General features: G+C 40.5%; 2 protein-coding genes across 3 annotated transcripts in view; both read right to left on the bottom strand.

The window, feature by feature from the left end:
- Positions 1–447: 447 nt before the first annotated feature.
- On the bottom strand, positions 448–6239 carry PSTK (phosphoseryl-tRNA kinase). Of its 2 annotated transcripts, none has more exons than XM_067533400.1 (6): positions 5823–6239; positions 4220–4511; positions 3703–3901; positions 2351–2426; positions 1683–1776; positions 448–1425 (listed from the first exon to the last, which is right to left on the bottom strand). In XM_067533400.1, exons 1-6 carry the CDS (start codon positions 6081–6083, stop codon positions 1223–1225), a joined length of 1125 nt encoding a protein of 374 aa, XP_067389501.1. In that variant the 5' UTR covers positions 6084–6239; the 3' UTR covers positions 448–1222. The 2 variants fall into 2 exon arrangements, with proteins under 2 accessions (XP_067389501.1, XP_067389502.1); XM_067533401.1 differs by lacking the exon at positions 5823–6239 and adding an exon at positions 5069–5713.
- Positions 6240–7385: 1146 nt separating this feature from the next.
- Positions 7386–13262, bottom strand: part of LOC137143566 (disintegrin and metalloproteinase domain-containing protein 9-like) — a 46506-nt gene continuing 40629 nt past the window's right edge. Inside the window, exon 22 of the mRNA XM_067533394.1 lies at positions 7386–10233. Coding sequence (XP_067389495.1) covers positions 10152–10233 — 82 coding nt within the window. The 3' untranslated portion in view covers positions 7386–10151. The remainder of the gene's footprint in view (positions 10234–13262) is intronic.

The raw sequence follows: 13262 nt of genomic DNA, 5'->3' as shown, positions 1-13262 counted from the left end.
AGAAGTTGAGTTTTTTTTATTACTGTTCTGATTCAAGTGGATCATCCACACCATGCTGGAGAAAGATGGACTAGCATAAGCAGCAGGACAGCTTTTAGTTACAGGACCTGAATCTTGCCTGACTTAATATTAAACATTTTATTGCCTAAAGTAGCCCAACGCTGTCTGTTCTTCTGGAAGTGAGAGATTACCATTTTTCTCTCTACACAGTGCAAGATGCATCTTCTAGATTTGACACTTGCACTGTGTGGAGAGAAAAGTGCACACAACCGGCAGCTGCAGGTTTGATTTGATCTCTGTTGCCAAATATTGCAGAACAGAGATCATGTAAATATGATACACACTGACCATGTATATGTTGCTGAGAAAGAAAGGCCCAGCAGGTGCAATTATCCACATGACTAGAACAACAACAGCTGTGGAAGAGAAAGTCACAGAGTACAAAGATATCCTAATAGTCTCTCTTTATTAATATTACCTAACACTTTACATATTAAAAAGCATCATGTAGACATTAACCAGCTAATGTCATACTGTTTGTAATGACTATTAAATAAAACAGATTATAATTTTCTGTTAATTTCTTACATATTCACTCTATAGTTATGCAGGATGATGACATGTGACACTCTGACTATCCCGATAGGAATGATGACTTTAATAATGTAGGAGGAGGTTAATTACCAAGAGCAAACAGCATTTGAAACCAGGACTTTTCTACCTATGTACAACACTACCTAGCTATAAATACCTTGGAAGAGCAAAGGTTTGGGAGGAAGATTTGAGAATTCTTTGCTTCTACTGAAAAAGGGCAAGTGACATGGAAAAAAGGAAAACTGGGCTAATATGAAATGGGAAAGGAACAGATGGATGGCTATATGGGCGATCAAGGAAGTTCAGAAGCAAGGAAGAAAAACAGTATAGATGGAGGAGCCAGGGAAGGAATTCAAAGATTTGCACCCCAGATATTTTCAGACACACTCAGGGAACTAGAGCTCCAAAAATCTTTCATCTTCAAAACTCATTTCTTCTTATTGTTGGCCTACTCTTAAAGATGAAATATGGGGTTTTCTTTGGTTTCATAACTATGACAAACAAAATTATAAATTAATATGAACCTCCACATATGGCAGCTGTGTCTTCTTCTGATAGTTTTAGCTATCCTGCTGAATAAGTTTTTTTTTTTTTTTTGGACATTCCTTACACTGAAAACACAATGCACTCATTTAAAAGAAAAAAATTGCTTCACTACACTGTCTGTTGCTTGTTGGAATGAAGAAATGACATTTGTCATAAATTCATTGGTTGGCAGACAAAATAGATTTTTTTGATGATTTTCTTGTCGTAAATCTTCCAAAAACTCTGCTTTAAGCTTATTAAGTTCTTCTGCCAGAATCTTCATCTCATTTGGGAATATATTTTCATCTAAAAGAAAAATAAAACTGTAGTTTTATCTTCACATATCTGCTAAGTTTCAAAGACCTTGCCCTAGATCCTGCAAACACTTGACTTCAGTGGGACTTCTCATGAAAGTAAAGTTTCACATGAGTGTACTTGCAGGATCCTAGGGTCTGATCTTATACTATTTAAGTCTATGAGGATTTCACAGTTTCAACCTTATGTTAGTTACCAGACAAGCTATATAACTCTGGAGAATGACAATTAGAATATGCTATACATACCTTTCACATCCTTCATTGTTTGAGAGACAATTCGTCTGAAAGCCTGATCAGCTTGGTGGAGAATACTAGCTGCACAAATTGCTCGGTCTTTTTCCTATCCAAGACCAACAGAAAGTTATATTTAAGAGTAGAAATGCATCCAAAAATGTTCAGGTGGTTTAGAATTTCACCCACTTCTGTGTGTCCCTCCCCCACTGTATATAAATAAAACAATTCTGTAGTATTCATTATTTGGGGCGGACTACAGCTTTGTGTGGGGAGTAGCATGGAACTGCACCATGGCATTACCTCTCCTGGAATGCCTCAATTGTACCAAGGGAAAAGCAATCTGTCTCACCTTTTTAAGGGGGCAGCATACTATTTCCCTCCCAATGCAGTCAATCAGTTCTGGGAGGCATTATCTTAACAACTGCAGAACATATTCAAAGCTTGCTAAAATACCGTCCAGATGAGTTAATTAAGAATTTGTAGCTCAGGCACTATTTTTCATAGAGAAAAGAACTCATTACATACATAGTCTTTTTCCTCTGTGCTTTTGCAAGCAAGAATTGTGAAAGGAATTTCTCATTTTTAGACATCAAGGTGAACAGAGTACAACTAAAAATGCACAATTAATTATTTCAATATAATCTGCAGAAGGCCATCTGTTTAAAGACAATTAGAACTACCTTTTGCTCAGTATTTTCCACAATTTGTTTCACTGGATTTTCCAAAGCAGTAACTAACAAATCAATCACCTGCAAACTAAAAAACAATATTACTGAAACCTTCTCAGTCGTTTTGTAAAATTAACATATAAAATGGAACAAAAAACCCCAAGCAGTTAATTTATATAGTTAAGGTTGCAAAATAAATAATATACACCTTATATAAGATAGAGGACAAGAATAACATTACAACTAAAAAAAAATACACATTACAAATTGTGGAAGCTGTCAGTAAATTTCATAAATATGCTATAACTGTTACAGTTCCAAAATTCAGTTAATGACTGACAATTGAAAATTCACCATACTCATTCCTAACTAGTCTTAACTCTGGTCCACAATGCTTATAAACCTTTTCAAAATACACATAATCAATTATATAATTTGCAAGGATAAAGAAGTTTTGATATTTAAAGTTGTATGTTAGGTTTTGACATTTTATTTGATGAGTTTTCTGGAGTAAACAAATCTTTGTCCTTCCTAGCTATGTAAATGATTCTATACATGAGATACTACTTAAACCTACATCTATCTAAAGTTTCAAGTGTTTAACTTGATTTATGACTTCAATGAAAATTCTCATATGGATAAACTTATTCCTATGCATAAGCGTTGGCAAGGTCAGCCACAAATCTGTACCATAGTAAGAAGTTATGTAATTTTGGTTATGATGATCATTGCTTTTCATCCCCAACAAAGAGATTGAAATCCTGTTTCAACTGGAAATCTCAACATGACCTCAACTATGGAGTCATCAACATCTGCCCAGATCATTGTGAAGAAAAAAATATCTTAAAGGATTGTGATTTGAGAAAATTAATAAGAATCAATGAACATAAATAATTTTGTAATGAAAATGACACCTTCCTGTTCCTTTCTTTTTTGTTTGTAACACTCTCTCCACTGTACAACTCTGCAGAGAATTACAATTGTTTTAAAAATATTAAAATGTAGCTGTGCTCTTAATAAAGGTGTGTTAGCACCTTCATTAGAAAGCTGTTTTTCCAAGAATATAAAACACAAACAGCAACTTGGTTTAAGACTGTGCAGAAGCATTTTTTTGCATGCATGTGCAGATCCCTGCTAAAAATAGGTACAAGCATCCTCTTAAGCCTGCTGTAGAATCACTATTGGCTCATGCTGCCAAGTTTTAAAATATTTTTATGTGCAATATGCATTTATGTCAATTCCCTGGCGTCCAAAAATAGCTCTACAATGTATGAAATACTGCACATATGTAGTGCATGAAAATTGTTATTTGCCTCTCCATGAAAGCAAACGATCTAAAGGAGAGCTTTAATATAACAACATACTTAGCTTCTGAAGTGTATTCAACACTTTTCAGAATTAGGCTGTTTTGTTCCCATGTGTTTTTCTCAGGATTTGGTACTTCTATTTTTCTTGCCATTAGACATATGGTCTCTTCAGGTAACGACTGACTTCTCAGACAATTCCTCTGTAAACAGGACTCAAGTGGACAGTCTAAAAATAACTGGCAGAAGCCCAATGAATCTGAAAGAATTTCACAACATGTTCATATTGAAGAAAATAATAATTTTAAACTGCTAAACTAATACTTTCTGAAAACAATGTGTGTGAGAAATAGAGAAACCTTACATAAACTAGACGTTACCTATAATGCAGTCAGAAGCTAGTTATATTTAAACATATGCATGCTTTATATTGAAATATTTTAGCCATTTAGAATTAATTTAATTATTAAAATAACTTCCAAAATGTGCTAAGCAGTTAAAGTTCACTGAATCTGCAGAATAATTATTTTGTTATAAAACATGAAATCGATGCATGTAAAGGACAAAAAAAAATTACATTTGCGAGCTAGCTGGTATACTTCATATCTCATGCTTCGATAATAAAAGTTATCATCCAAAACAAAATACAATGGTCTGGAAGTGGTTGTATTTATTAAGTAATGACAAGATTTGGCATCATGTATTTCTGAAGATATCAATCCTTGTTCTTTGAAACAGGAAACAAAACTTTTCCATGTTGCTTCAGTTCTGTTTGTTGGAGCACACAAGTGATCTCCATTAATATAAGCTTGCAAAAAGTGTTCAAGGTACACTAACAGTTCGTGTCGGTACAATTTCCAGCGAGACAGCTATGAAAAAGAACAAAGTATTTCACATTTAATATTGTTTAATTTAATGAATACTCGCTCCCACTCCCTAGACTCATGTTCCCTCCAATTCTCTCTCATGACTGTTCTTTTCTTCTTTAGCCTTCCACTTTCTTTCATGTTGCCCACTACCCACAACATAGCCTTCCAACTTCATATAAGCCTAGCACTCTCCTTCCTCAGGGCCACCTTTGTGGCAAAGGCCCTGATTCAGCACAGCACTTAAGCACATGCTTAGCACTTTATGCTAAAGTGCATTTTCTTAATAGTGATTTAAGCATGTGCTTAACTGCTTTGCTGAATCACTGCCCCAAAGGTTGATCTCCTCACATGCCTTCATGTCTCTGTGCTTGAACTGTACGCAATGTTAGGTGTTATGTCTATTTGAGTTCGGATACAAGCTCTTCAGCCAGAGAACTTGGGACCAATTGTACTGATATAGCTACATTCTCATGTACTTCAAAGAAAGGAGGCCTTTTGCTGCTGTCTTTAATTCACTCATACTTAGATATAGCAGCAGATTTAACACTGGTTCATACCTCAATATGTAGATCTGGGACTGAGGTTGGGGTAGAAATTTGACATTCCCTCTGAATCTCTTTGCGTTTAGGAAATAAACATTTAGCTGACATTAGAGCTGCTGGGCAGGGACAATTGTGGTTCCTCGGTGTCTAAAGTTTCCGATTACCACCCTCACCCACAGCAGTTCGGATAGGGGTGTGCTCCGCAGTGAAATGCAGAAAGAGAGCAAACCAGAATGGAAACGCGAGAGAGGGGTCAGAAGGGCAGAGCTGGAGGAGATGGTAACAGTCTGCAGAGCCTGTGCTAAGTGCTCCCGATAGCCTTTCATCTTAATACAAGCTGCAAAGGCTCTGCCTCTCTCAGAATCTGGACTCAGCCGGGGGAGGGCACCACCACAGTTAAAGCTCTGCCCTGGGGTCACCTTCCCCAGAAGAAACCATCCCCGTTGGGGCAGGAATTCCCAGGCTGAGCCGGGAGGCAGCTCTGTGGTCAGCACAGGACGGGAAGAGAAACAACGGCCAGGCGTGTGAGCCACGCCCAGCTCAGGGGTCTCAGGCCGAGTAAGCGGCGTCTGAGGTTCACACCGCCTTCGGCACTACAGAGGGAGGCAGCGCCCGGGATTTAGCGACCAGCGGGTCATAGGGGGGGATGGCGGCCCCTCAACTGGCATCAGTGCGACCGCAGTCGGCTCAGCACAGCCAGCCAATCAGCGGAGGGGGGAGAGGGTGTCGATTTATGCTAGCCAATCAGAAGAGGAAAATCTGTACTGACCAATGGGTCTTGTCCCACGAGCCCCACTTCTGTCTCCGGTTGGCTGAAGGCCTCCTGCGGAATGAGGTCATCGTAGGTCAGGAGGGCCCAGTCCCAGTCCCACTGCAGGCCCCCGCGCGGCAGCTGTTGGCTGTGCTGACTCAGCGCCCGCGCCAAAGTGGACTTGCCCGACGCCGGCAACCCGCACAAGAGGCATATGCCCAGGCGCCGGGTCCCGGCAGCCTCCATCAGGGAGGGGCAACTGCCAGCGAGCGCTTCCATGCCCGGCTGACACGCCCACCCGCGCGCGTGCAGTCGTCAACGGCTGTCCGGACACGCATGCGCACTTGCAATTGCCACCGACACCGGCTGACCCATATGCGCGTGCGCAGTGTCGCCAGTCTCCCCTTGCCCCGCCTGTACGCGCGGGCGGGGCCTGTGACCCGTCGTGGGTAGCAATGCGTTCGGGTCCTGGAGGCGGGTGGGAGTCATTGGGGACCGCCGACCGGCAGTGGGGGTCTCTGGGGTCCTGTCCCTGTGTTGCCGCGATCATAGCCACGGGGGAAGGACGGGTGAGAAACACCCTGCCCGGGAAGGCTCCGTCTAGGGCGCAGCGGGAGCCCCGGGATTGGCAGGTGGCTGGGGGGGGGCGCTGCCGCTGCCGTTCCCTTCCGCCCGGCGGCGAAGCGGCTGCCCTGCTGGCAGGTGATGGGGCGCGGAGAGGGACACCCGCACTGCCCCTGCTGGCCGTCTCCAGGCTCCTGTCCTGGGCTGCCCCAGCACCGCTCCCTGTCCTCTGTCTCTGACACCGGCACTGTTCAGCACGAGGAAGATTTTTTTCTATCCATTTCAGCTGTATGAAATCATCCTTTAAATCTGTCGGTTTCCTTGGTTTGTGGCAGCTGACAGCGTAAATAGCCCGCCCCGTGCACTGGAAGTTACCTGACAAATAAGTTTTCAGATTCTATCCCTTGGTACCGACACAGCACTTCAGATCTCACAATGCTTTAGAAATGCTTATTTCCAGAACACCTCTGTGAAGCAGGTATGGTAAATCAAAGGGGCTGGAAACCAAAGTACACAGAGAGAGGCATTTCTGATTGACCTTATTCACGTAGTCTCACCGAAATGAACGAGGCTACTTGTAGGTTTAAGGAGAGCAGATTTTGCCTTATCTGACGTGGACCGTGACCCTGCAAGGTTAGCTATGGCCTCCCACCAATGGAGCTGAAGGTCTGTGTGGGCATAGGAGATTGAATTAGGCAGGTCAGCTTGCAGGATCTGGGCCCTTGATTAAGATTGCAAAATGTCTTCAGAGCCAAAATTAGAACTGATGAGACCTGATTTGCCCTTCTGTACTTAGTCTGATCAACTATGCTGCCTTTACAATGAATAGACTCATAATGTTACTATGTCTACAAAATACCAAGTACAGTATTTTCACTGATGGTATTTTTGTAAGCAGTGAAATTATTGTCCATACCTTTTTAAAACCCGAGATCTAGTTAGTGTCCAAAAAATGAGTTAAATATTTTCAGATGTTTTCTACTTTACATAATAATTTGACTGACGTGAAATGGGTTAAGACATCATTTATTTCATTTGTGAATTACCACAAGTAGATAGCAGTAGCGGTTCCCTTACTGCACCTTTTTCTTAACCAGTAAAAAAATAAAATAAAATAGGAATTTCTATGAAACCTTGTATATCTTGGAGACTTATCTTCAAACAAATGTTCTCTTAAATTATCTTCCCATTCATTCATTTTCCAGAAGTTGTTGCAGTCAGAATATATTTGCCCATTATATAACATACATCACCTACATACACTCAGAAAATGAGATATGTAAATATTTTTACCTTTTAATGTTACATGTTTCACAAATATTGATTTACAGTACTCAAACACTTAAGATGCTTTAGAGAAAAATTCTTGCCAGTACCACAGACAGTGTCTTTGAAGAATACACGTAGTCTTTGGGTAAAGAATTTTGGTTTGAGCCCATGTATCGTGAGTTTATACATGCAATAAGTGCATCCTTAGGAGCTTTGACAGAAAAATCACTTTCACAGAACTTTAGTACTTTTAAAACAACACCAGGAACAAATATTTCTTTCTGTAATTTTAAAAGTGTACTTCCATTTTACTTCATACAGTATTTTATTCATGTACATAAATACATTTTTTTTTATTTATTTATGTTTAGCATGAAAGTTACTGAAATTCTAAGATACATTCTGATTTCTTTGCCTAGGGAATTGCTTGAGTCAATTCCTTTACAAGATGGGAATAACAAAATGTTCCTTAAAACACTGGATAGTATGTCCATAATAAATTAGATGTGTGAATGCTACTGCAACCAATATAGGTATGAACCATTAATTTTTATTCAGATTTAGTTTGAAATAAAATTCAATACTAGTTTTCTGTAAACATTTTTTCCGTATCGGAAGTAGTACCAGTGCAAATGATTTACAGATTCCTCATGTATACATTACTAGAGTACAAAATTAACTTTTATATTTCTTACATTCATAAAATAAAGGTACTATTAAATATGCTAACATTAACAACTTCTTATTACTTATATTCTATTATGTTGTTAATAAAACAGTAGGCAATAGGTTAACAATGGGCACATATTTAATAAAACTAAGAATGTCTGCCTTCCACAGAGTGAGAAATTACAGATGGAAAAGATTTATTAGGTCATCTAATCCATCTCCTTGTCAGTGCTGAATTTTTTTCTACAGTGTATTTTCTGTTGCGTTGTCCGGTTCAATTGTAAAATGACAATATGGGGGTTTCCACTACTTCTTTTGGGAGACTATTCCATAATTGAATAGATCTTAGGATGTTAGTTTATGCTCCCAAGATTCACACATGAAGCTGGCCCACCAATCATAGATCTCACCTTTCTATGTGAAAGAATCCTAGGTAGGGATAAGTGAGCACAGAAGGCAGAGCAGGTAGCAATGAGACCCCACAAGCCACAAGCAAATTTCTCTGAGAAGAACAGAAAAACTCAGCAAGGGAGTTCTTACAAAGCTTTCCTCCACCTTAGGTGTCTCGCACAGATTCAGAAGGGAGGGATATGGCCCAGAACTGGGAATTCTCTCTGATATTCAGCCTGAAGTATCCTTTGGTTAAGTTTATCTTATCATTCCTATCACTTTGGATCACCTTAAACCTTTTCTTTTTTTCTCCCACTGTGTTTTCACCCTTAATATATGTAATAGATTCTCCATGTCCTCATTCCATTAGTTCTCATTTTGCCAAACTCTGTGCAATTTTAGTTTATTTCTTTTAAATCAGTTTATTTCTTTTAAATCTTTTAAATCCTTGCCGATAATGTCACATTTAGAAAGATCTGTTCATTTCAGAGTTGAAGGTATTTCTAGAAATCTCATATTGTAAATACCAATAAACATTTAATATGTAGTTAAGCAACTAGTATTTTCCCTGGTATGTACAGCAAATAAGGTGGTACACAAGGATATGTATAATAAAATAAAAATTAGTGCTGAGGCTACAGATTAATTATTTATACCCAAATTTATTCCTTAAAGAGGTTCCTTCATTATATTCCCTTCATCAAAATTCTTTTGTTTTTTATTTGTAATAGTTGAGTTTAAATATAATATTGCTAATAAGAAGTTCTCACCACTGCTCCAGCCCCTGTTCCTTGTGTAAAAGGGCTGGAGCAGCATAAAGGAGCCCCAAAACCTTGGTTCTGGCTGCAGGCACTGGGAAAACAGCTGTAATGCTGCCTCTCAAGGATCTCTTCACAAACACTAGCATAAGAGAGTGATGGAGGTAGGGGTCCAGCACACTGGTACTGCGGAGATTCCAGGCAGTGCTGCTCCCCATAGGACAGGCCTCCAGATCTGCCTGAGTTACACAGAAGCTCAGTATTAGGAAGGTGAAAAGATGGGTTAAAATCCATTTTAAACTCTCCAGCTGCTAGTTTTGTGCAGTGCTGCAAGAAAGTGTAGGTTGTGGAAGAGATGATTATTTGTACATATGCTTGAAGAGAAAGAAGAGTTGGGCTCTTATGCTTTCTGATAAAAAAGGCCTCAGCCTGGGAGGAGCTGAGCACCTGCAACTTCCATTGAAATGAATGGAAATTGAATGGTAGATGCTCATCACCACTCAGGAACATGCTTTTTCTGATGAAACAGTCCATTATGTTTCAAAAGGAGTTCTGACTCTTAGAACTGCAGGATTGAGACATTTATATAACACAGAAAAAATTAACAATTCTAAAATAGTTCATTAATTTACCTTTGATTTTTTTCAGTTTACTCAAGGCATTTGTCTGAATTTGTGAGAACTCCTAAAAATGGTTTTCAGACAACAGGTCTGGGTGGGACCGGTGGTCGCTGATGAGATCTTGAAGGAGCTGCAGGAAACTGATTTTGTATTGGCTGCCTAAAGAGTGAAAAATACTTTTAGTGCATGTTTGAGACCATATTTCAAGAGTTGACAAAGAGTAGTATCAGGAAATCTACCCTATCAAAGTTATTTCTCAAGTGCCTGTTACAATGGTGTTGAACCTCTCGTTTTAAAACATTTTGAATGTTAGTAATTATTTATTATTCATATTATGATAGCATTTACAGGCTGTCTGAGATTGCAGCCCCCATGGTGCTAGACACTGCACATAATACAAAACAGTCTCTGCCCCAAAAAGTTTACAATCTAAATAGAAAAGACCAACAAAAGATAAAAGTGGCAACAAAGGCACAGACAAATACTTCAGACCTAAAATCCTTGATTGCATCTTAGTTTCTGAAGTACTAAGGAAACTTTGTCCGCTATAAGTGACAATAATCAATCCAAAAAGCTGAAGTATCTTGAGTATAGATATGGGGCCAATCCTTTTATTAATTTCAGTGGAAGCAGGCCTCACATTCTAGTTATTAATATATTTGCTTTTCTGGAATTGTGTGTCATTTCAGGGCCAACTTTCTAATTGAAATTTCAGAAAATTCTATGGTACGTTTTTCTCCACAACAATGCAGCCATGTACATTCTCATTTTGAAGAGGTTGTCCATGGCAGTATTTGTGACTGATATAAGGTTGGATATACAACAATATTTCATAATTCACACTACTAAAGAAACAAGTAAAAGGCATTTAGCACCCAAGATGGTATTAATATACTTACATTAAGATGGAAGAGGAACTTTTTGAGAGGTTTTTAAACAGTCCTACTTCAGTACTTTGCCCCCCTACTATTATCTCAAATGCTTTTCAAAACAGTTGCTCATTTTTCTTCTCAAGAGCTCTATTTATTTTTGCACCACTAGTTTGAATGCTGTCTGCATATGATTTCATCTTTCGTAAGGCTGATATCAGACACCTACCACAATGTTCAGTTTGAAGCATCTAGTTTGTTTTGTTTGGCATTTAAACAAACTACAACTTGCAAGGGAATTTGTATATCCATATGCATTTTGTGTTGAGCAAAAAATTCCCACAGTTACAGAAAAAAAAAAGGTTACTAATCTGTTGTTCTTCAAGATGTCTTGCTTATGTTCATTCTATGTTAGGTGTTTGCGCGCCACATGCACAGGTGCTGGAGATTTTTCCCTCAGTGGTTTCCATAGGGCCAACTCTAGCGCACTCTGCAGCTGCGCACTTATGTGCCAGTATAAGGGACGCTGACGGCCCCCTCCCCTCTCGGTTTCTTCTTGCTGTAACTCCAACAAAGGGGAAGGAGGGTGGGTCATGGAATGGACATGAATAACACATCTCAAAGAACAACAGTTACAAAAGGTTAATAATCATTTTTTCTTCTTCGAGTGCTTGCTCAAGTCCATTCATGTCACAAGCAGTGCCCCTGGAGGTGGGCCACATGTCCACAGACATGCTGACTGTAATACCACTCTGCCGAATCCAGCATCATCCTGGGCCTGTTGAGTGATGGCATAGTGGGACATGAAGGTGTGGACAGAAGACCATGTCACAGTTCTGCAGATGTCCTGTATCGGGACCTGAGCTAGGAAAGCAGCTGACGAAGCCTGAGCTCTTGTTGAATGGGCCATCAATGTATCCCTCTGCAGCGCCTCCAAAACGCTCAAACAACAAGCTGTTTCGTACCAGCTCCCACCCCCAAGTGCTCTAGGAGGAGGTTGAACAGGGTGCAGTACATGCTCCACTCCATGCTGGTGGAGGGGAGCAGAAAGAGATGACGGCCCCTTTAAGAATTGGGAATGTGCGTGCTTTGCTGTTTGCACAGTCACACTTTGCTCTGGATGCCCAAGCAGCCTTTTGAGAATGTTAAATTATCTTCCTTTCCCCACTCTGTAACAGGTCACCAATAAAACTGTACTGCTTTAAAAAACATTACTCTTTATTCATTGAGCACTCAGGGATTGTCAGTGGGGAAAGAAGCGGAGGGGAATGATGGTGCGAGGGTGGGGGATGGGAAAGGAAGGCACAGCACTGAGAGGTATATTACTGCGGTTCATTCCAAAAAATGGGTTTTCAGTGCTTCCCTGAAGCGCAGCGCTCCGTGGTTGGCTCTCAGCTCAAAATATGTGGCCAGCCTCTCAGCCTCTACGACCCAATCCTGCGGGAACTTTTCCCCCTTTGTTTCATGCACATTATGGAGCACACAGCATGCAGAGGTAACAGTGGGGATATTGCGTTCACTGAGGTCTAACCTAGTGAGCAAACTGCTCCATCTTGCCTTTAAGCGCACATTCCACCGCCATTCTGCATGTGCTGAGCATATTAGTGAAACGCTCCATCTCACTGTCCAGATGCCCTGTGTAGGGCTTCATTAGCCAGGGGAACAAGGAGTAGGCAGATCCTCCAGGATCACTATTGGCATTTCAACATCGCCAATATTTATTTTTTTGGTCAGGAAAGAAAGTGCTCACCTGCATCTTTTTGAACAGGCCTGAGTTCCTAAAGATGCGCATATCATGCACCTTTCCAGACCACCCCACATTGATGTCGGCGAAATGTTTTCTGTGATTCACAAGGGCCTGCAACACCATTGAGAAGTATCCATTTCAGTTTATGTCCTCTGTAGCAAGGTGGTCCGGTGCTAAGATAGGGATGTGTGTACCATCTATTGCCCCATCACAGTTTTGGAACTCCATTGTGGCAAACCCTTCCACTATGTCCTGTATGTTTCCGGAAGTCACTTCTTAGCAGAAGTCTATTAATGGCCCGGCACACTTGCATCACAGCTGCTCCCACAGTAGATTTACCAACTCCGAATTGATTCCCAACTGACCAATAGCAGTCTGGGATCGCTAGTTTCCACAGAGCAATGGCCACTTGCTTCTCCACTGTCAGAACAGGTCTCAAAGCGAGTATTCATGCACTTCAGGGCTGGGGACAGCTCTGTGCAAAGTTCAATGAAAGTGGCCTTTCGCACATGAAAGTTCTGTAGCCACTGCTCATCACCCCCAACCTTAATAACAATGTGATCCCCTCAGTC

Source organism: Emydura macquarii, unplaced genomic scaffold, assembly GCF_026122565.2.
Source record: "Emydura macquarii macquarii isolate MOO-44397 ecotype Brisbane River unplaced genomic scaffold, CSIRO-AGI_Emac_v2 contig_3343, whole genome shotgun sequence".
Classification (NCBI taxonomy): domain Eukaryota; kingdom Metazoa; phylum Chordata; order Testudines; family Chelidae; genus Emydura; species Emydura macquarii.
Note: the sequence above shows the minus strand (reverse complement) of the source record. Positions and strands in the feature narration are given on the sequence as shown.

Bases quoted from the DNA above. Each gene is read 5' to 3' on its own strand.
- PSTK (XM_067533400.1), bottom strand. From the start codon at position 6,083: ATGGAAGCGCTCGCTGGCAGTTGCCCCTCCCTGATGGAGGCTGCCGGG. The intron at 1,777-2,350 runs GTAGTTCTAATT...GGTCTTGGATAG, and splicing joins TGGAAAATACTGAGCAAAAG to GAAAAAGACCGAGCAATTTG. The intron at 1,426-1,682 runs GTATGTATAGCA...TTTTTCTTTTAG, and splicing joins AACAATGAAGGATGTGAAAG to ATGAAAATATATTCCCAAAT.